General features: G+C 38.4%; 1 protein-coding gene across 7 annotated transcripts in view; it reads left to right on the top strand.

Annotated features, from left to right (window-relative positions):
- The window catches only part of LOC129188143 (obg-like ATPase 1), a 104,312-nt gene extending 81,842 nt beyond the window's left edge, over window positions 1–22,470 (top strand). For all 7 annotated transcript variants that reach the window (XR_008572530.1, XR_008572534.1, XR_008572532.1 and 4 more), the window contains 3 exons: window positions 6,371–6,467; window positions 12,946–13,052; window positions 20,578–22,470. Coding sequence is in view for 1 of the 7 variants with exons in the window: in XM_054788259.1 (XP_054644234.1) it covers window positions 6,371–6,467; window positions 12,946–13,052; window positions 20,578–20,743 (370 nt within the window). In the remaining 6 variants the exon portion in view is untranslated. The remainder of the gene's footprint in view (window positions 1–6,370; window positions 6,468–12,945; window positions 13,053–20,577) is intronic.
- Window positions 22,471–22,796: the final 326 nt, after the last annotated feature.

The raw sequence follows: 22,796 nt of genomic DNA, 5'->3' as shown, positions 1-22,796 counted from the left end.
CACTGGCAACACAAGCCAGATTTAATCCCTAAATATGCCTCACACACTTATTAAACACATTTCAAGTATAATATGTCTAGCTACTCACCAGTAATCAATGATAATGGAAGATGATCCATGAACAAGACGTTATATATCAGTTTCACTTTTGCATCTCACAGCAACAATGCTGCGATCAGGGACCGCCGAACCAAGTGCAAAATCAGGGAAAAACTTTATCAGTGAAGGATAAAGAACATGTAAAAATGGTGGTCTTTTTTAACAGTTGTAAATGTATGCTGTGCATTTAATTGTATTATCGCGTATTTACAAATTATTACCAATATACGATGAATGAGAAAAAACATTTTTATATTTATGTTTTGAATTATTTAATTACATTTTTTTTTTATTTGTGTTTTTTTTCTATCCATCCACTTTCTATGCCGCTTATCCTCTTTTCCTTTTTTTTTTTTTTTTTACCAAAAATGCGCAGGGAGTTAATGCAGAATCATGAATAACAATAATAATGATAGAGTAATCCCTAGTTTATGGAGGTTAATTGGTTCCAGACCCGACTGTGATAAGTGAATTTCCGTGAAGTAGGATTCCTTATTTATAAATGGAATATTTTGTTAGTTAGAGCATAGAAAACCTTTTTTTTACGACCTTCTAAATACACTAGTTAACATTATTAGAGCCCTCGAGACATAAAATCACACGCCTTTAGTCACCTTTACACTTTTACACCTTTACACATAATAGAAAATAAGACATATAAGACATAAATCCCATCTAATAAAGACTCAAACAAGTTAGCATTGGGAGAGTTCCTTTTTTTTTCCTGAACAGCATACTTCCTGGTGGCTATTGTCCCATCAATGTAACGATACTGACACCTAGTGACCAGTGTAGACTACTGCATATCATCACAACATCTTTGAATGCATCTTATGAATGCCTTTTATTTGTATTTAACTTTATTTATCCATTTTCATGCTTAAAAATGCTTGATTTGGGCAAAAAAATACATACAGTTTACTTACTTATGCATATTTTAAAGTAAAGCCGTGAAATTCTAAGGGTGAAGTGGTGAGGTATTACTGTATACAAAGGCTAAATAAAATATCTACATACAAATATAGGCAAAACTATGACCAAAAATGATGTGCAGGGAGATTTATTTATTGTAGTAATTTGTAGTAATAATAATAATTGGGCATCAATGTGAGTGTTTCCCTTCTAAGTGTTCATAGTAATAATTAATGCAATTATACTGATTTTTTTTCCCCCCTCATTTTTGGCACCCACAGCAGGCCACAGCACCCTTAGCACTTGCCTACATTGCTTAATGGGCCAGCCGGCTCTGCATGTGTCTCCAATTGCTGGTTCATGATTTGAGCGCATGCCTTTAGTTGGAGAGAACGTCACACTCAAACAGTCGTGATCTCATGAATAGGCACGCAACAGAGAGTGAGTGCTGCCTTTTTTTTTCTGTGTTTGTTTTTACCAGGCTGGTGAAAATTAGGAGTGGGTGGACTTCTCCCGGCCCCGGGAGCGTTGGTCATGCCCTCCGGTGGCGGCGGGGGCCTGGAGAGTGTGCTGCGAGACAAGAGTCAAGAGGAGGCGCACAAGGCGCAGAGGTTGATTAGCATTCCGTCTCGGCACGTTTTATTATCAACTGCGTCCTCGGTGTGCTGCTTTAATTGCATGTGCTGATAGAATAATAAATGGCGGCGTCATTTCCATCATAAAGCAAAGGATCCCTCTTCTTACTGAACAACTCCGTCAAAGGGTTTTCCTCTAAATTAAGTTTTTAACTGTCATCTGTCATCTCTAGGTATAATTATAACTAGGGCATTTTTGGTTTTATTGTTCTGGTATGAAAACCTCTATGGAGAGAAAAATTATGACAGCCGAGGCTTTTTTTCTGCTTCTCGCGAGGCACCGGCTTGAATTCTTCACAACGCTAAATGAGTCTACAAGCAGCTAATTAATCACAGAAACCACCCGAGAGTTGAATGCCTTATGCGAAATAAAGTGACCCATCTTCTGCACTTAATGACTTCCTATTAGAACAGGGGTGACCAAAGTGCAGCCCGGGGGCTATTGGCGACACGTTGCTGTTTTTTTATTGGCCCGCGGCACGTTCTAAAAATATAATTTAACAAGAAAACAACAAAAAAAAAAGCAACAGCAGAAATGGAAACATCAGCAGCAATTTCACAAGAATAAAGTCAAAATGTTTAGAGAATTTTTTTTTCAAAATTTCAAGAATTGTAATTTTACAAGAATAACGTTGTAATATTATGTGGGAAAAAAAAACATAATTTTAGTGGCATAGTGGAAGAAAAAAAGTTTTTTTTTAAAGTTGGAATATTATGAGAAAAAAAAAAATAAAGCTGTAATGTTTGGAAAATAAGGTTGGGGAAAAGTTCTAATGCTATGGGAATAAGATCCAAACAACAAGAACATGTACAAAGATTATTTAAAAAGAAAGTTTCAATAAAAAACAACAGCAAAAATGGAAGTATGAGCAGTAATTTTACAAGAATAAAGTCAAAGTATTAAGAGAATTTTTTTTTTAATATAATGAGAAATGAGAAATAGTCCTAATTTTACATGAATTTTACATGAATAACTTTTTACCTTTTTACATGAATTGCATGTAATATAATGAGAAATAGTCCTAATTTTACATGAATAACGTAATAATATGAGGAAAAGTAACATCATTTAGTAGCATCAGGTTGAAGTATTGAAGAAACAACTTTATTTGATTAAATTAGTAAAATTATGAAAAACAAACAAAATTTTAGACAATTAGGTTGCAGAAAAAGTTATAATCTTACAAGAACAAAGTAAAAATATTATGGGAACGATGTCATAATTCCGAGAAGAACATTTTCAAGAACAAAGTTGAAAGAGTTGGGGAGAAAAAAAACCCAGCAGAAATGGAAACAAACAGCTCCAATTTTTACAAGGATAAAGTCAAAATATTCAGAGAAAAAAGCCGCAATTTTACGAGAATAAACTCGGAATGTTATGAGGAATAATGGTAATGGTAATGGTTTAATTTATTTGAACATGCATGTAAGTTACACTGGAATACATCACATATTGCAATGCACGGTTCCGCATGTCCAAAAAGAAAGCATTTGGAGAACAGTAAGTGAACAAATGTATTGCAACGGATGGAAAACGGACAGGGGGTAGGATCCAAGAAGCTTTCCTTCTTCCTTCTCTATAGGAGTCACATTTTTTGTCACTGGAACTACTTCATGGGACAATCATAATAAATAATATGTATGAAATAGACATAACAGAACATAGTTGATAATACTGAATACTGACAATGAACTCACAAAAATGAAGCGTTCGTAAATAGTCTTTCACAGGTATTGCGCTTTTCCACTCACAAGGCACTCACAGCGCTTTGACACTGCTAGCACTTTTACCTATTGATGACGCGGCATCAGGCGCAACTGGGGGTTCAGTATCTTGGCGGAGGAATTTTAGCATGATCACGGGAGGACGGACGACCGAACCCGCAACCTTCAGGTTGGGAGACGACCACTCTACCGCCTGAGCCATGCTGCCCCACACTTGGTAATACTGTAAGTGTGAGATAGCGTTGGGTAATGGGTGAGTACTGGCAATGTACTCACGTAAGAGTGAAGCGTAATAAGTGACAAAAACGAAGCGTTCGTAGTGAGTGTTGCAGTGACTAGACGTAGCATTTTGTACACAGTGGTTCAGGGCTGTTCTTCCTTGTACTTTGCAAACATCAACTGCTTGTATTGTTTCTTGAAATCGCTCATGTTCATGCATTGTGTGAGTTCCTTGCTCAACCCGTTTTGTAATTTGACTCCACATACTGAAATACTTGAGGTTTTTAACATTGTCCGTGCATGGAAGTGTTTAAAGTGTCATTTTTCTCTGAGGTCATATTTCTCCTCTCCTGTTGAGAAGAATTCTATGTCGTTTTTGGGTAGCAGATTATTGTTTGCGTTATGCATCATTTTAGCTGTTTGAAAAATAACTGGATCATCAAGTTTTAATAAATGTGATTTTAGAAATGGAGAATTTGTATGTGCCGGACGGTGGATGAGTGAGTCTCCGGTTGGAGAATCTACGCATCTCTGAGTGGAGTTTGCATGTTGTGGGTTTTCTCCGGGAACTCTGGTTTCCTCCCACATTCCAAAAAGTTAGGTTAACTGGCGACTCTAATTTAGCCATAGGTATGAATGTGAGTGTGAATGATTGTTTCTCTATACAGTATGTGCGATTGGCTGGTGACCAGTCTAGGGTGTACCCCGCCTCTTGCCCGAAGTCAGTTGGAATAGGCTCCAGCATATCCCTGCGACCCTAATTAGGATAAGCGGCATAGAAGATGGATGGATGGATTTGTATGTTCTCTATACGCTTCATGCATTATAGATTATCCGAACTGATCTTTTTTGCAGTACCATTAGCGGGTGAAGTGTACTTTTATAGTTATTTCCACACAATAAGTTAGACATGGTAATGCCAAAGAGAAACAGAGAGTATGGAGTGATTTTTGATCGAGGACAAATTTAGCTTTATTCAGTTTTGATGTATTTCATGCCGCTTTATGTTGTATATTTTTTATGTGAGATTTCCAGCTCAACTTTTCATCTTCTGTATAATAACCCCCAGAAATTTATTTTGAGTCACCCTTTCAATGTCAACTCCATCAATTTGTATTTGCACATAATTATACTTCCTGCTATTACCAAATAGCAACTATCTACTTTCGCATTATCTTAGTTTGACCATCTTTTCAGTGCAGTCATTTCATCTGTGACTTTTTTTTATGAGCTCTTGTGTACTTTCTCCAGAACAGAAGGCAGTAGTATCGTCTGCAAATAGCACTAGCTCTGGGTCTTTCGTAACTTTACAGATGTCATTTATGTATAGGTTGAACAGTTTTGGTCCCAGTATTGACCCCTGGTGTATGCCGCACAATATATTTATGCTGAAGTATATTCTCCTAGATTCACATATTGCTTCCTCTTAGCTAGATAGCTTTGAACCCAATTCAACACTAACCCTCTTATTCCATGCCTTTCTAATTTTGTAATTAGGGTGTGGTGATTAATTTTATCGAAAGCTTTTGTGAAATCCATAAATACTGCAGCTGCACTCTATACTCTGCCGTCTATAGTGTTCGAAATCACCTATCGGTGCCATAATAATGTCATTTTAATAGTACAAAGTTGAAGAAAAAAAATTATTTTTAAAAATTCATACTATTCTAACAAACCAAAATAATAATAATAATATAGTTGTAATTTTTGGAAAATTAGGCTGCAGAAAAAGCAAACTATTATCGGAATGATGTCACAGTTCCGAGAAAAAATTTTTCCAAAAAAAAGTTGAAATAATTGGAACATTTAAAAACACTGCTGTAATTTTGGAGAATTAAGTCGTATTCTAACGAGAAAAAAGTTGCAATTTTATGAGAATAAACTCGTAATTTTATGGGGACTTATAATGTCATCTGAGTAGCGTACATTTGAAATATTAAAACAAAACGTTTTTTTTTTTTAAGTTGTAATATGAGAAATATAAACAAAAAATAAAGTTGTCATTTTTGGAAAATTAGGTTGCAGAAGAACTTAAAATCTTATGAGAATAAAGTGAAAATATTATGGGAATGATGTCATAATTAGTAGGGAAAAAAATCCAAGACGAAAGTTGAAATAGTTGGAAATTTTAAAAAAACAACAGCAGACATGAAATAACTGCTGCAATTTTTATGACAATAAAGTAAAAATATTAAAAGAAAATAGTTGTAACAAGAAAAAAGTCTCAATTTTACAAGAATAAACTCGTAATATTATGGAGGAAAATAATATCATTTTAGTAGCGTAGAGTTGAAATATTAAGGATTTTTTTTTTTACGTCTAATATTATGAGAAAAAAAAGAAAGAATAAAGCTGTAATTTTTGGAAAATAAGATTGGGGGAAAAGTCGAAATATTACAGGAATTAAGTAAAAATATTATGGGAATAAAGTCATAATGACGAGAGGAAAAATTACAAGAAGACAAATGAAACATTTGGAAAATGCAAGAAAAAAAACACGACCTACAGCAAAAATGGATAAAAAGATTAAAGAGTGAAGTTGATCCTAAAAATAGGCTTTTTCACCACAAAGCTGAGATGCAGGCTATTTTTTCTGGAAATATATATCATTTCTAAGCATATCTGGTTTACAAAATATCAAAGTGGCCCTTGCATCCTTTCATTTTTCAGTATATGGCCCTCACTGGAAAACGTTTTGACTCCCCTGTCCAGTATCAGAATGAATGCAGCCTCGCTGTTGTCGTAAAACACCTGATTGTGTGGAAAACGTCTCCCCTCAGCGCCACCAGCGAGATCATCAAGGCAGACTACGCGGCCCCGCAGCTCGAGTGCTTCTTCACTGCCGGACCTGATGAGGTCCATGCATTGCCCACACGGGTAAGTGGCCCACTCTCACACACACACACGCACGCACACGCACACCCCTGAACGAAACGAATGCGGCACGTTCCACCCTGCTGGCAGCCTGGCTGATATCACACACTCTCAACTTTGTCATGGTTGTGCTTTGGGCGGTCATTACAGGCCCAGGATAACTTCAATTACTGCTGAGCTGCTGAACAGTGAAAGTGGGGGCTACATTGATTGAGGAGGGCAACAATTGATTTTGCCCATTACGTCCATGAGAATGTTTCCATCCCGTGCAGATCTGCCTGCCCTCCTCCTGCCGCTGGAGATAAGGAGCCCGTGCATTGTGCCTGCCTAATCTGTGTGACGGTGGATGTCTGTGCCAAAATTGATGTCGCTTTTCATTCCACTGTTTGGGGGCCTTGCCGGGGGCTCCTCCTCCCGATGTGTCTCAGTGTACGGAGCCCGGCCAGCTGAGAGCTTTGTGCTACGCGATCACAGCAGCAGCGGCGGCATCAATGCAGATGTTGCTTTCGCATGCTGCTTTGAAAACTAAACATTTGAAGGCGCGTTTGTAAACATTTTATCACATCACGTAAAAGGTTTTGTTTCTCCTCAGGTTAAAAACATTTGGAGATGAAAATGAAAACCCTCTATATTTTCAAGTACAGTAGATACACCCATAAAAATGCCTATTTTTAACACATGCCTCACTCCTCCCCCTTCAAACCCTCCTGCTTGCTTGATGTTGATGTTCTCCTCCAATTTCAAATCAACATTTGCAATAAAAGGGAGTAATTATTAGATTGATCTTCAAGATCTCCAAGTTTAATCCCTAAATATGCCCCACACACTGGTCGTCAGGCTAGCGCTAAGGACTCACCATTATATACACTCTTCCCTCGTTTATCGCGGCTAATTGGTTCTGAAGTAATTTTTTGAAGTACGATTCAATATTAAACAGAATACTATGTTTTATATTTTCTGTGTATACAGAAAATGATGTTGTTAGAGCATAGAAAACCTGCCCATGACTTTCAAAATATGGTTTTCAACATTATTAGAGCCCTGTAGGCGTGAAATAACACTCAATAGTCACTTTTACACTCCTATTATTCTTTGTTTACATCACATTGCGCAGGCTACGGGATCACCGCAGGGTCATAACAGACGGCCACCGCTTGCCAAGCTATCGAGCTAACTAGTTAGCCACTCCAGCTTATTCTGAACTTAATAAAGTGTTTCACACTGAGTGGGGAAGAAAGACAAAGAAACCAAAAACGTACCACTTTGACACATAATGAGAGAACCTTTTTTTCCACTCGATTTCAGTCTCCATGCAGTGTGAAAGGTAATGTCTCATAACATTACTGATGCCAAGTGACCACAACACTACATATAACTTGATTGTTTTTTGGCCCTGTAGGCCAATAGGCCATAGTCAACCACGGAACGGTGATCATTTAAGAATTAATTAGTTTTTGAAAAAACACGATATAGTGAAGGACGACTGTATTAACTTGTGTTCACTACGTTTTGAGGCCGTTTTGACTGTGGAAGCTAATGCTAATGTAGCCAAAAAAAAAAATTTGCGTCACATAGCCCACAACTATGGGGCCTTCAAGGACCACGCAAGAAAGTGTGAAATCTCAAAACTATCCATGAAGCAAAAACATTATCCATTAAGCAAAACTTTAAGCATAAACTCAATTTTTGACATAAACATGTAAAATATGTGTGTTCTTCTAACAGAGGTGGATGTATACTGTATACTATTTTACTTTATGATCATCTACTTAGAAATGATTACACACTTATGATGAATGATGAATGATAAAGCTAAGCCACATAGAGGATGGATGGATGGATGGATGATGAATGCTATGTGTTTTCTGTGGATAAAACAGCCTATTTTCTTTGTTAGTTGTCCGTAACACATGCGCCTGCTTATACCATAACCCCCACCCCCACCATGGGCTGCTCCAGCCGCAACAGAGGTTCATTTTATTGGTGGCATTTTGATCTTGATCACTGAAACAACAGGCTTTTATTGCAAAAGCAGCAGTTTCCAAGCTAACAATGTCACTTCCTGCCCGCCCCCCACTCACCTCCCCTAGCACCGAAAGACATTTACTTCAACACACAAGTCTTTATGTCTTATTTTCTCTTATTATGTCTACTATATTGGGTAATAGGAGTGTAACGGTAACCTTAGGGGTGTCATTTCATGTCTAGAGGGCTCTAATCATGTTAAAAACTGTATTTAGAAGGTTGTAAACAGGTTTTCTATGCTCGAACTATGAAAATATTTTATTTATAAATAAGGAATCCTACTTTGTGGAAATTCACTTATCATATGTATCACAGGTCTGGAACCAATTAACCACGATAAATGAGGGACTACTGTAAAACAAATTTCAATGCATACAGAGGAGGCATACTTTAAATCAGGGGTCACCAACGTGGTGCCCGCGGGTACCAGGTAGCCCCCCCACGACCACATGAGGTGCCCGCAAACCTGCTTTTCATTCAGGTTTTCAGTTAATAATGAAAGAACAGTAGGAAGAAATGCATTCTGAAATACAAAATGTGAGTTGTGGACACCAGCATTTTGTTCATGTTCTGGTAAAACAAGCATATTCGCTTTGCTGGGGTTTAAAATAAGCTCTGAAAATAAATGTTACAAAAATGAGTAGCTCTTGGCCATTTTTATTTTGTAAAAGTAGCTCTCACAAGGAAAAACGTTGGTGACCCCTGCTTTAAATGGATTGAAATTATCTTTGAATGAACTTCAGGTATCTCAATGCCAGGCCGAGTGTCCTGGTTTTTGCTCATCAAAATATGTTGCTCATGAATCCTTTGCGTGTTAGCACAAGCCCTGGCGTCACCATGCAGAATTATGCATGAATTACACCATTAAATATAATTAGATATGATATAATGCAGACTAAAGTAGCTGGAGAGCAAAAACCAGACAGAGTTATTCATTACTGTTTTGTGTCGCAGTGCTGCAGGAGCATTATTTGGTACATTTACAATATTTCAGTCTGTGCGGGTGCAGACGCTCAGACGGGCATCACAAAGCAAATTTTATTGGAACTTCTCAGACGGTGTCGGGGCCAGAGGGGAAAGTGATCTCACTGTTTTTTACCAGGACACATCGCATTTCCCTTACATGACATCAGCGTGTTTGCTCTTATCTCAGCATGACGGACGCCACCGCCGCTGTTTCCCCTTAAAAATCAAATAAAAGTCCCGATGCACTTCAAAGGCTTCAAATGCTTGTTGTTGGCGACATAACGGATGACAGGCAGCCACGATCGCTTCCAAGGGCGTTTAGTCAAGTAAGCATCAGTGAGTAAGGATATGAAGCCGATACATCTTGCATTGTAAAAACTGCGCTTGGTAACATGATGTTCCCAAGCCTTTTAGCATGCCTTATTAGGCACCTAGAGGTGACCATTATCTATCAGCATTGCTCTTAACGAGGACACTGTGCATCTCTTGTAATGCACCATATTAAAAAAGTCCCCCCCTTAATCCATTTCCCTCCACGTAGACAAACCTTGATGCTGATTAATGGTAGTTACGCTCGCAGGCCCTCCGTCAGTGAGATTGCAAAGAGATGGTAATGTATTAGCGCCATTAAATACGCATCATTCTTGTGGGATGAAATATGTTGACCCCAGCCTGATTAGATGCTTAATTAAAACCGCTCAACACTTCCTGAGCACAGACGCTCGCAGAGCGACGAGGCACGGCGGAGGCTGACGAATCCGAACCGCGCGCCGCAGACGCCTCGCTCGTTTGGCTCGTTTGTCATTGCTTTGTATTCGTGCATTTAAATTCAACATCAATCATCACTTGGGGCTGAAAGACGGCTCGAGGGCGCAAAAGATTCCGAAAATCACGTTGAACCACTTAGGTGGGTACACGAGAGGACACTGACATTTCAATATGCTGGTTTGCTGCATAAACCAGAGGTTTTCTCAGGGTGGCACAGTGACCTTTCCCTCAGGTAATATGTACTTTTTGTACGCCACAGTTTTTCTATGATTCGGTTTTCAGCAAAAATGTTTGCTAAAATTTTACTTTGGTTTTTGTACAATATTGCACGTAACAAACTACTCCATTTGCCCTGTACTGCATCGTTCCGCGAAATCAAGTGCCTATCCCAGCTGACTTTGGCCGATAGGCGGGGTACACCCTGGACTGGTCGCCAGCCAATGGCAGGGCACATATAGACAAACAACCATTCACACTCACATTCATACCTATGGACAATTTAGAGTCACCAATTAACCTAACATGCATGTTTTTGGAATGTGGGAGGAAACCGGAATTCCCGGAGAAAACCCACGCACGCACAGGGAGAACATGCAAACTCCACACAGAGATGCCCAACGGAGATTCAAATTCAATCCGTTCCTCCTGACTGTTTGGCCAACATGCTAACCGCTAGGCCACCTGCAGAAAGCAGACCTCATCAAATACAGTGGTGTTTGCTGTCTTCCTGATTTTTTTTTTTGCATGTTTGTCACACTTAAATGTTTCAGATCATCAAGCAAATATAAATATTAGTCAATGACAACACAAGTGAACACAAAACGCAGTTTTTAAATGAAACTTTTTATGATTAAGGGAGAAAAAAATTCCAAACCTACAAGGTCCTGCGTGAAAAAGTGATTACCCCCTAAACCTAATAACTGGTTGGGCCACCCTTAGCAGCAACAACTGCAATCAAGCGTTTCCAATAACTTTCAATGAGTCTCTTACAGCGCTGTGGAGGACTTTTGGCCCACTCATCACAGACATCACACTGTTTCGGTTTTCGCACAATATTGCACGTAACAAACTCGTGCGTTTGCTCTGTGCTGTATCGTAATATGTACATTTTCTTTAGATTTTTTGAGATTTTTTTTTTGCATTTTTATAAAATGTTTTTTGTTTATGTTTTTTTTTTCCGGAACAGATAAATGGCATTTTCTAGTAAAGTAAAAATTTCCCCGGTTTTCGTCTGACCTTTTGGAAGGAAATAATACAAAAACCAATGGACCACTGTTGGATGGTTCCCATAAACATGTTCAGGAGCATATTCTGTGGAATTGTTTGTGGAATTGTCTGCTCGCTGTAGAATAGTGATGGGTATCGTTTACATATTATCCGATACCGATGTCAAATCAGTACTTTTGAAACGGTGCCGGTGCTTAAACTGTACCTGAACCGGCACTTAAAAATGAAATTTTGTCCAGAAACAATGCCTTTTTAACATTTTTACAGAATTGTTTCACATGCAAGCTGAACAGAATAGACATTTAAATACGTTAGTAATATAAAGAAAATGCTGACTATGCGATAAAGTCACCAATATGAAATAAATTCCGCAACAATTTGTGGTAATTATCACAGCAATACACGATCCAAGGAATGTGCAACTATTTACAGGACTTTATGCACATACATTCTGCACAATTTCAGCAAAAAATGACACTTCATACCCCATTCTAGCCACGTGCTGTGTTGAAATGTTGATGTTTAGAATTCCAGTGTTAGTGAATGCACCTCGCTCGCCGTTGGTGGGTAATGAGGAAGTGTTGAGTGGATGTGTAGAGCGACGGAGAAACAAGTACGTGTTTACTGTGTTGGAAGTGAGCGCTGCTGTTGGCGTGTTAAAGTCGGCAATAAAGTTTGAAAAGAGCATCAGACTCTGTGTGAGTCTGTTAGGATGTTACTTTACTCACAACACGTTACTTGCGCAATATCACCTTCAAGTATTGTTGCAGGTGGAGGAGTCTGCATTCATTTAGCACCCAAATGAGGCACTGATAGCTGCTTCACATACGGCACCGGTGCCATAACGACACGCATCGCTACTCCTTAATAGTATTTCAGTGACAGAAACTTGAGAAGCAGTGGTCTAGCGTGAGCACGCTCTTTTAAGGCACTCCAATACTCTTTTCAGTATCAGAAAGTAACAACGGCATCTTCTGGACCTGGTGGGGCACGCCCCCATTTGCCGCCTCCCCCAAATCACCCCGGTTAACCACTCTGCTCCATAAATTAGTCCCTGAAGTCACTCGACGGAGAAAGCTCCATTTGTGTTCTGCTCGAGACTCTACAAGTTGATACAGCCGCGTTGCTGTGTGCAGCACAGTGAGATGTTATTGTTGGGAATTACCAAACACTATCAAGACCCGCGGGTCTAAACTGTCCTGGACTCTCACAACACTGCTTCTTATTGCCTGGGTGACCAGAAAGCCAAGCGGAGAGCCACAATGAGACAAGATTACTCGGGCAGAAATCAATAGCAACAGGGACCGGGGGGCCCAGAAGGTGCTGATAGCAGGCCTGACTTCTTATCAGCATCCACGCTGCTCTGGCAGGCCACGGCCCACCAGGAGGTTATCCAAGAATCAACACTATCACCTCATCAAACATTGTATCCTTCACATACTGCAATCCATCTTCTCTAAAACAATTCATTTGTCCTTCCTTTGCTCCCTGACAGGAAGGAACTGAAGCAGCTCAGGCTGCGAGGAAGATCCTCACTGACTTCATTATGGAAGTCATGAAATTCCCGGATTTAAAGAGGAAGGCAGCGAGAACGGCGTCAAGGTGAGGAGCCGGTGTGCCAGCAGAGATGAGGGGTAGTCTGGTGTGATCAGTCGCGCTGACAGTCGACCACGGCAAACTGCTCGTCACCTTTACTCGGGGGAAGAAATTAGTGTGAGCGCAGCAGCGCCGCGCCTGTCAAGCCGAGCAGTCCCGGCTCTAAACACTGCCATTGCGCTCCAGCTGTGCATATCTTTATCACTATATGTGCCTTCACCGGCTGATGGAAGCTTGGGGCAGGCTTTTATCACGTCTATATACGCCGTGCTGTTTGGCTCTGAGCGCTCCCAATTGCAAAGTCATGTGACGGTGATAAAAAGCGGCAAGTTCAATAACGTGTGAAATTCCTCCAATAAAAGCTGTTTCACGGATGAGCAGCAAGAAAATGCGACTTGCATGTCGTGTTTTTCTGGAGGCCACACTTTGAGTTCGCCCTTGTCGGATACAAGTCTCAAATTTGCTCATTTTTGGTCTAATTTTTAATTATGTTTATTATGTTTATTTGTTTGTCTATATGTGCCCTGCTATTGGCTGGCGACCAGTCCAGGGTGTACCCCGCCTATCGCCCGAAGTCAGCTGGGATAGGCTCCAGCATACCCCCGCAACCCTAATGAGGAGAAGCGGTATAGAAAATGAATGGATGGATGTTTATTTTAGTCAGTTTTTTCCACAGAAAATACATCTCAATCACACTAAATTGTTAATTCCTGTCCACCCCCAACTCAGCTCCCCCAGCACCGGAACACATTTACAGCAACACACGAGCACAAGTCTTATTTATGTCTTATTTTCTCTTATTATGTTTACTATATCGGGTAATATGAGCGTACGGTGACTATAGGGGTGTTATTTCTCATCTACAGGGCTCTAATCATGTTAAAAACTCTATTTAGAAGGTTGAAAACAGGTTTTCTATTCTCTAAGTACCAAAATATTCTTTCATTCCTTTCATGAATAAGGAATCCTACTTTGTGGAGATTCACTTATCGTGGTTGTGTGTGGAACCAATTAACCACCATAAACGAGGGATTACTGTGTAGTTTTACATTCAGAAAACAATGCGAAATAATTCTAAATGACGAATGGGTGGAACTTATTGTTGATGCGGACTTCCCGTACATCCTGGTGAGATGGAACGCAATAGTGTTTCTCATCTTATTTAGCAGTTGCACTGAATTTGGGCACTCGATTTCTCAAAACGAGAAAACATTCAGACATTTGACCTGAAGCCACCGACCCCTTACTCCTGCACTCCTTAAAAAAAGCATAAATGACACAATAAAACATCTTACTTTGAATTATTTATCCGTTCTTAATATCTTTTTAAATGTAGGATTTCCTACTAAATGACTTTTTCTGACTAAATTATTAAAATTAATTACAAAAAAATATGGCATTTTTAAACAAGGTATTTGACAATGGATTTATTTTTTATTTTATGTTGAATTATTAATTTAAAATAGTAATAATTTAAAGCAACAATATGCTATATAATATGACCTTAAAATAATATCTTGAAAATCAATAGGGAGCCACACTCATTTGTGCATTGAATGAATGAGTGAAAATATTTTGTGCTGTTGGCTTAGGGTTTTAAAAAAATCCAAATAGATTTTTTTTATTCATTTCAGAAATAAAGCTAATATTAAATTTTGTTTTTATAATTTTTTTTGTTTTGTTTTGCCAGTGTTCCACATTAAAAGGGGGGAAAATTTTATTGTTTTTGCGTGCATTGTCTCATATTACATCGTTGATGCTCAATAAAAAATATTTTTAAAAACTAAAAAAATACATGTGCCAAAAAATAACCAAACCAAAAAAAACAAACAATTACAAACAATTACGTTGCTTTCATGTAATCTCTTTGTGATATGCGGCCATGTGCCTTCTTCCACACGCCACTAATGTAATTCTCATGACACACAGAAAGGAAGTACCATAAAAACCTTTACATCTCCTTACTATTCAGGACTTTTTTCAAATACGTATTTGATATATTTAATGCAGCAGCGATGAATTGTCCGCACCCCTCATAAGCCGCAAACAAAGCATGAAACACGTCTCTCCCTGGGGGTGGGGTGGGGAGGGGTGCCATTGTTATCCGTTGTTGAGGTCTGAGTGTCGGGTCCTTGCGGCGCTGATCCCCTCCCAGGGCCTCATAAGAACACGGAGCGTTTCTGACTGTGGCTTTAAGGTCTATTTCACGCCAGTTGTGGGAATAGGCCTCCTGCATACGAGGGTATCACATTATTAGTAATCATATCTGCTTAAGCCAAGCTTGCTGCTCCAGATGGCTGCTTTCAAGTGCAAATGAACCAGTTAGACGTGTCTGCTTTAATACATACTCAGGAATCACAAATAGCCATTGATTTCCCCCCCACCCCCCGTCTCCTTCTCCATCCAGTGTTTCTGGCAGTATTGAGCTTGGATTAAATGGTCCCCTGAGCCTTTAAAGGGACATTGATTCTTCTAATTAATTGCACGTTGTTCAGGAGCCCAATGCATAAACGTGTCCATATTAGCACTTCAAGTCAATTATTTTGAGTTTGCCGGGAAGGGGAACAAATACTGTACACAAAAGGCACGTTGGAACTTGCTCCGTTTCCTTGGGAAGTTAGATGGCGCCGCAATCAAAGGCTTATTAACACTTTGTGCTTGTGCACATGAGACGTGAATGCGCAACACAGAGGATTATTCTCTCAGTGGGAATTTAGGCACCCCTCCAGCAAAAGATGGAAACGTGGAAGCCAGCGTCTGTGTGTGTGTGTGTGTGTGCGTGTGCGTGAGGAGGCGAGAGAAAAAGACATAAAAAGTGACTACAAGAGTTATTGCTGGAAATAAAAGAGGCCAGAAGCAAATCGTGCACTAAAATGTCCAATTATTTCTACAATGAGAGTATTTGGTCATGCTTATGCTTTATTTGTTTCCAACATGCGTAACAAGTTACTTTAAGGAACATCACCTGTTTATACTTGCACGTGCCAGCATGTCCGTAAACGCATCTTCTCCATCGCTCATCAGTTAATGTAAATCATTTTTAATATAATATAGTCCACTTGACAAATAGAATTGAATAAATAGATTAGATTAAATAGATTACATCAATAGAATTTACATTTAATTGATTTGAATTAAATTTTTAAAAAAATTATTATTATACATTATATATTATATGATTTTATATATATATATATCATATTTTCAAAATAAGTTATTATATATTTGTAATTTAATTAATGTAATAGATTACATTTAATGGATTAATAGAATTTAATAAATACAAAAAAAATGCACGTCATTTTAAAAAATGAATACAAATATTTATGTAAACATTGCGCTTTCCAAACTAGTCAAGTGCCCAAACAGAGCATCCGCAGGTTGGTGACTCTGCCTCTGTGTGGAATGGATAGTGGTTGTTTTAGAGTCGGGACATTATAGATAGATTCTGGCTAGGGAATCCTTTAAAAATCGTCATTATCTGTGGATGCGTGTGTGCGGTTTATTTGTTCATAGAATGAGCACAGAACAAAGAACAACTCTGCATTTGTCTCCAGGACAAGCTTTGCAACCCATCGGAAATCGCAGTCTGACTCATGGTGTCGTCTGAGAAGTAACGCTAAAATCATCACACAGCATCTTAACACTCAGAAGGTGGGTAGATGAGAAATATGCAATGCAAGTACCAATACAAGTTTCAAATAAAAAAAACAACAACTATTTTAACAGCTTCCCATCATACATTTCTTCCCAGCAAAGCATTTCATTGGCCATGGCTGCCGGTGCGCTGCAATGATTCATTATATTGGCATAAAAATGTAATATCGGTCGATATCAGGTTTTTCCCATAATGAAAACCAATCATAAAAAACTGCTGTATATATAGACCTCTGGGCTCCCATACGTGCCGTCATCGAGGCATCGAGGGGAGCCAATACATGGAAATACTTCATCACATACTGTTTCATTCCTCGCAGTCGGAACTGGGCTTGATATGTTGAAACCACGGGCGTGGGTGTGCCGCAGATAGCGCCGACATTAGCTAACTCGTTAGCTTGTAGCGGCGCCGGCACGGTTTAGCTACGGTTAGCTACGTTGCTACAACAACCTCATGACCCGGAAACGGAAATACACTTGGTTGGTTGGTTGGTTGGTTGGTTGGTTGGTTGGTTGGTAGGTAAGTAAGCTGGTGGGTGGGTGGATGGCTGGATGGATGGATGGATGGATGAATCTCCAAGAGAAATGTCTAAAACAATATTGTGGGCCACCACAATGTGTTCACTCCATGACATAATATGTGATGTTACACATATCGGTATTGGTTGATATCAGAATCGGAAATTGAGAGTTGGACAATATCGGTTATTGGCAAAAAAGCCAATATCGGGCATCCCTAATATAATATGACGTGACATGACATATAATCATGCTTGCGGACTGATCGCAGGGGCAATTTGTGGGCATAATTACTTCAGTTATTACGCTTACGTGACAGCAAACGCGGTGACATCACTCAAAATGAGCCAATGAAATCGTTTGTTTACGAATGAGAAGCATCCATCCATTTGCTATGCTGCCTAATTCGAATGAGAGGGCTCGCTCAAAAGTAAGACAACCTAACATTTCAAAGTGAAAGGACGGACCAGCGTATGCTCATTCTGTGTCTCATGAAACTGTGAAGCCCCGTATGAAAACTCTAGAGTCCTAGCACATTAATTTAAAAATTAATATCTAGAGTCCTAGCACATTAATTTACAGCACAGCAACGTGCACATGAGTCTTCGCTAAGGATCGTGTTGACACTGGAGCCAAACAAAACATCGGGAGAGCTGTGGAGTGCTTCTGCTGCAGAGATCTTACGCAACGGTAAACAAAAAGAGGAAGTGTGTGACAAATTCAGGCAAATTCCAATGTCAGCTGCAAAAGTAACAAGAAAATGTGAAACATTAAAAGAATGAACTGTTGCAGCTTTTGTGTTCGACACTTATCCAATTGTTATGATTTAATATTATTTTTTCAGGGAAACCGGTGCAGTTTTATATAACTTAAAAAATAAACCTCTTGTGTTCATTCATCGTTTGTACAGTCAAACTTTTTATTACTTATGTGAAAAAAAATTTTTCTGTCACGCCCCCTCCGGGGGACAAAAATTTTTTCGTGCCCCCCCGATTTGTACTGTACAGACTGACACCAGCAAAATGCAACAAACTGGAGAGCAGTGAAGCATACGAGCGTATTGAAGAGGCAAATTGCATGCTGAGTAAGACAAATTCAGACACGTTGGCAGGTCTGCACTCATATTGACAGTCCCCCCTGCCTCTCACGCTCCCCTGACAGTTCACTGCGCTTCCCCCAGGGGGGGCCGCCTCACTATTTGAGAAGCATGATGTGCAGGCTTCATTACATTTGATATTCATATGAGCTTAGTCTGTTTGACGCAATTTAAGGCAAAATAGGTTTCGGACCTTGTGTAAATACATAATACATAAACGGACCTTACTCGATTTTAATTGAAGCCCTTCTGGTCTAAACCCAGCTCACCTTCCCTATTAGTGGGTGAACAATCCAACGCTTGGTGAATTATGCTTCACAATGATAGGAAGAGCCGACATCGAAGGATCGAAAAGCGACGTCGCTATGAACGCTCCCAGGGAGCTGAATGAATCATTACAGCGCCCCGGCAGCCATATTTTAAACTCGTATTGGCACTTGTATATTTCTTACATACCTTTTGAGTGTTAAGTTGCTGTGTGATGATTTTAGCGTTCTCCTGCAATTTTCCCAATGGGTTGACAAGCTCCTTGTGAGTTTTCTCATAGCTCATGATTGGCTCCTGTCAAATAAAGAGCTACCTGATCCTCACGGACCCCATATATGTCACAATAAATCTTTTTATGACATGGACATGAGTGCAGTTTATATATGTACACATCTCTTTTTCTCTCTAAATTTAGTGGGTACGGCTTAAACACCGGAAGTTACGGTAACTTTGCAACAAGCTAGAATCAAACAGCGTCTGCCTGGCTCTTCCATCCCCTACACCCCCCCACCGCTCCCCGTCCACCTCTCGCTACTCACCATCCTTCATTTATACGTTTCATTTCTCGTTTATATGTACAGTATTTTTGCTATGTTTTCGGTGTGTAAAACTAGAATTATTCTGGATTAAATGTATTTTTGTTCGTATTTTTGGGTGTCTGGAATGGACTAGTTGGATTTACATTATTTCCCATGGGAAGTATTGCTTTGGTTTTTGTACATTTCAAAACGACCTATTTTCTGACAAAAAAGTCAATATTTTTGTTTAATCATTTTTTGACCAATATTTGATTTTGCTTTTTGCCTGACTTTTTGGAATGGATTAATAACAAAAACTGAGGTTAAACTGTATTTATTTACGTTTATTACAGACTTAAAGTTTTTTCTGCAGGAAAAAACGACCTATTTTACGAAAAAAAAATGACGTACAGTATATACAGTATACTGTATTTTAAATTGCTGCTTTTACCAAAAATGGGATTTGTTTTTTGTAAGTTTTGGGTTTAGTCTGACCCTTTGGATTGGATTAATGATGAAAAACAATTTTTCACTGTATTTATAAATTATTACAGAGTTATGGTGAATGAGATGTGTTTTCTGTGGCGAAAAAAACGGCCTATTTTATACCAAAAAATAGAAGTACTTCTTTTCAATAATTTTTTTAACAAAAAATGATTTTGTTTTCCAACATTTGGGTTGTCGACTGAAATAATGGAATGGATTGATGACGATGACCGAGGTTCCACTATAGTTTTAAATGATTCGACTTATGGTGAATGAGATGTGTTTTCTGTGATAAAAGCGGCCTATTTTCTGACAAAAAAGTTGTTTTTTTTGTTGTTGTTTTTTCTTTTTTTACCAGAAATGTCAAAAAATGACTTTTTGGGATGGATTAATAACAAAAACCGAGGTTTCACTGTATTTATGGTGCTTATGGTGACTGAGTTGTGTAAAAATAAAAAAAATCATTCTTTATCTTTAATAATTTTTTTGAGCAAAATTTGATTCAGTTTTTGTATGTTTTGCTTTTTGTCCGACTTTTTTTTTTTTTTCTAACCCTGTCCTGTCCAGCCTTTAAGGCAGATAGAATTGTAGATAAATGCCCTCAGGATGTACTCTGCCAGGGAGAAGTGTGAGATACACTTCCCCTGTTATACAGGATTTATCGGACTTGGATGCTTTGTTATTATGCAAATTTGGAGCCGTTGTCGTGAGTACATCACAAAAACTTTGTATTTTTTTATTTTTATATTTATTACAGACTTACAGTGAATGATATCTGTTATTTTCCAACCAAAAATGACATGTACATATTTAAAATAATTTCTTTTCACCAAAAATGTATTGTACCTTTTGGTTTTTGTCTGACCTTTTGTTGCGGTTGACGACGAAAACCGAGGTTCTACTGTAAGTTTGATGAAGTGTAGCTGTGCATATCAGACAATTCTACCGTGTTCTATTTTAACGGTGATGTTTTCTTGCTGTCTTCCAGACGACAGGGGATCGGGAGCTACATCGCCGAAGAAAGTGACATCATCTTCTCCGAAAGAAGAGCTGACATGAGAGGCTGTGCCAATCGCAGCCACACGCCATCCAGGATGAAATCCCCTCCGCAGCGCAGCACGGGTTCACTAAACTCAGACAGCTTTGCTATTTAAGATCAGGATCAGCCCTCCACTCCAAATTGCAAGGAGCATATTACTCTCCTGATACTTCATTAATCTCCATCACGGCTGCCAACACTGTCACAGCTGACAGCGGGGACAATGCCACCTGCTCCTCTCTCCACGTGTGCAGAGAATGCATGTTTTACAGTAGGCCAGATGTCTACACTCAATAAAACATTTGACAAAACCGGCCTGTGTGTGTTTTGGGATCTCCGGATGGCGCGGCGAGGCCGCGTGGGCAGGCTGATAGCGCTTCTGCCCACCACTGATTAGAGAATGAAAAAGACACAGCTGACATTGACTGCAGCACACAGGCGACTGTTGTCATGAGATCTGTTCAGGGATGCGGGTTTCGGGGAAGGGCGCGGAACCTGGACGAGCTATGGCCAGGAAAATGGTCAGTTGGAACCGCCGGTGGGGAAGTGACGGACTTGACCTTTCAGCGTTTATTCTCTCGGTTATGATTGATGAATGAAACGCTGATGGATAGAAGAGTACTCGCAGCCCGGGCCCATTTGCAGCCCGCGGTTGTTTTTTTTATTGGCCCGCGACATATTCAAAAAATAGAATTTAACAAGAAAACTAAAAAAAAAAAAAAAAAAAAGAAAAGAAGAAGAAGAAGAAAAATCAACAGTATTTTTATAAAAATAAAGTCAAAATATTAAAAGATTCAAAATATTCAAATCTAGCAAGAAAAAGTCATTTTACCAGAAAAAATGAAAAATAATGTCATAATATTATGAGGAAAAATTACATCATTTTTAATTCGTAATATTAGGAGAAACAAACAAAACAATAAATAAAGTTGTAATTTCTGGGAAATGTGGTTAAAACAAAAGTCAAGTCCAAATATTAAGAGAAAAAGTTGTCATCTAATGAGAAAAAGTCATAATTTTACAAAAAATTATGTCATAATACTAAGAGGAAAAATAACACTATTTTGGGGAGCATAAAATTAAAACAAAAAAAATGTTTTTTAAGTCGTTATATTATGAGAACCAAAACAACAAAGATGCAATTTTTGCAAAATCAAGTTAAAAAAAACAGCAAAAATGGAAACTCAGCAGTCATTTTACAAGAATAAAGTCAAAATATAAAGAGAAAGAAGTTGTAATCTAACAAGGAAAAGTCATAATTTTACTAGAAAAGAATAATGTTATAATATTATGAGGAAAAATAACATCATTTTTATGTCGTAATACTACGAGAAACAAACAAAACAACAAATAAAGATGTAATTTCTAGAAAATGTGGTTAAAAACAGCAAAGATGGAAAAATTTGCAGTAATTTTACAAGAATAAAGTCCAAATACTAAGAGAAAATAGTTGTAATCTAATGAGAAAAAGTCATAATTTTACAACAATAATGTCATAATATTAAGAGGAAAAATAACACTATTTTGGGGAGCATAAAGTTAAAACATTTAAAAAAAAATGTTTTTTAAGTCATTATATTATGAGAACCAAAACAACAAAGATGTAATTTTTGCAAAATCAAGTTAAAAAAACAGCAAAAAAGGAAAATCAGCAGTAATTTTACAAGAATAAAGTCAAAATATAAAGAGAACAAAGTTGTAATCTAACAAGAAGAAGTCATAATTTTAAAAGAATCATTCTGACAAAAAATAACATCAGTTTAGTGGCATGAAGTTGCAATATTACCAATATTACGACCAGTCCAAGGTGTACACCGCCTCTCTCCCAAAGTCAGCTGGCATAGGCGCCATTTTTTTAATAAAAAAAATAACATATATGTGTACGTGATACCATTTTGCAACCTAATTTTCCAAAAATTGCAACTTTATTTTTTGTTTTGTTTTGTTTCTCATAATATGATGACTTAGTATTATGACTTTATTCTCCTAATATTTCAATTTTATTCTCGTAAAATTACTGCTGTTTTTTTTTTTTATTTTTGCGGTTTTTTCCATTATCTTGTTTAATTATATTTTTAGAATGCGCTATTAAAAGAAACAGATTTTTTTTTTAACAACACTTGAAAAAACACATTGGGCCGCACTTTGGACTCCCCTGTCATAATATT

Source organism: Dunckerocampus dactyliophorus, chromosome 9 (genome assembly GCF_027744805.1).
Source record: "Dunckerocampus dactyliophorus isolate RoL2022-P2 chromosome 9, RoL_Ddac_1.1, whole genome shotgun sequence".
NCBI classification, from domain to species: Eukaryota; Metazoa; Chordata; class Actinopteri; order Syngnathiformes; family Syngnathidae; genus Dunckerocampus; species Dunckerocampus dactyliophorus.
Note: the sequence above shows the minus strand (reverse complement) of the source record. Positions and strands in the feature narration are given on the sequence as shown.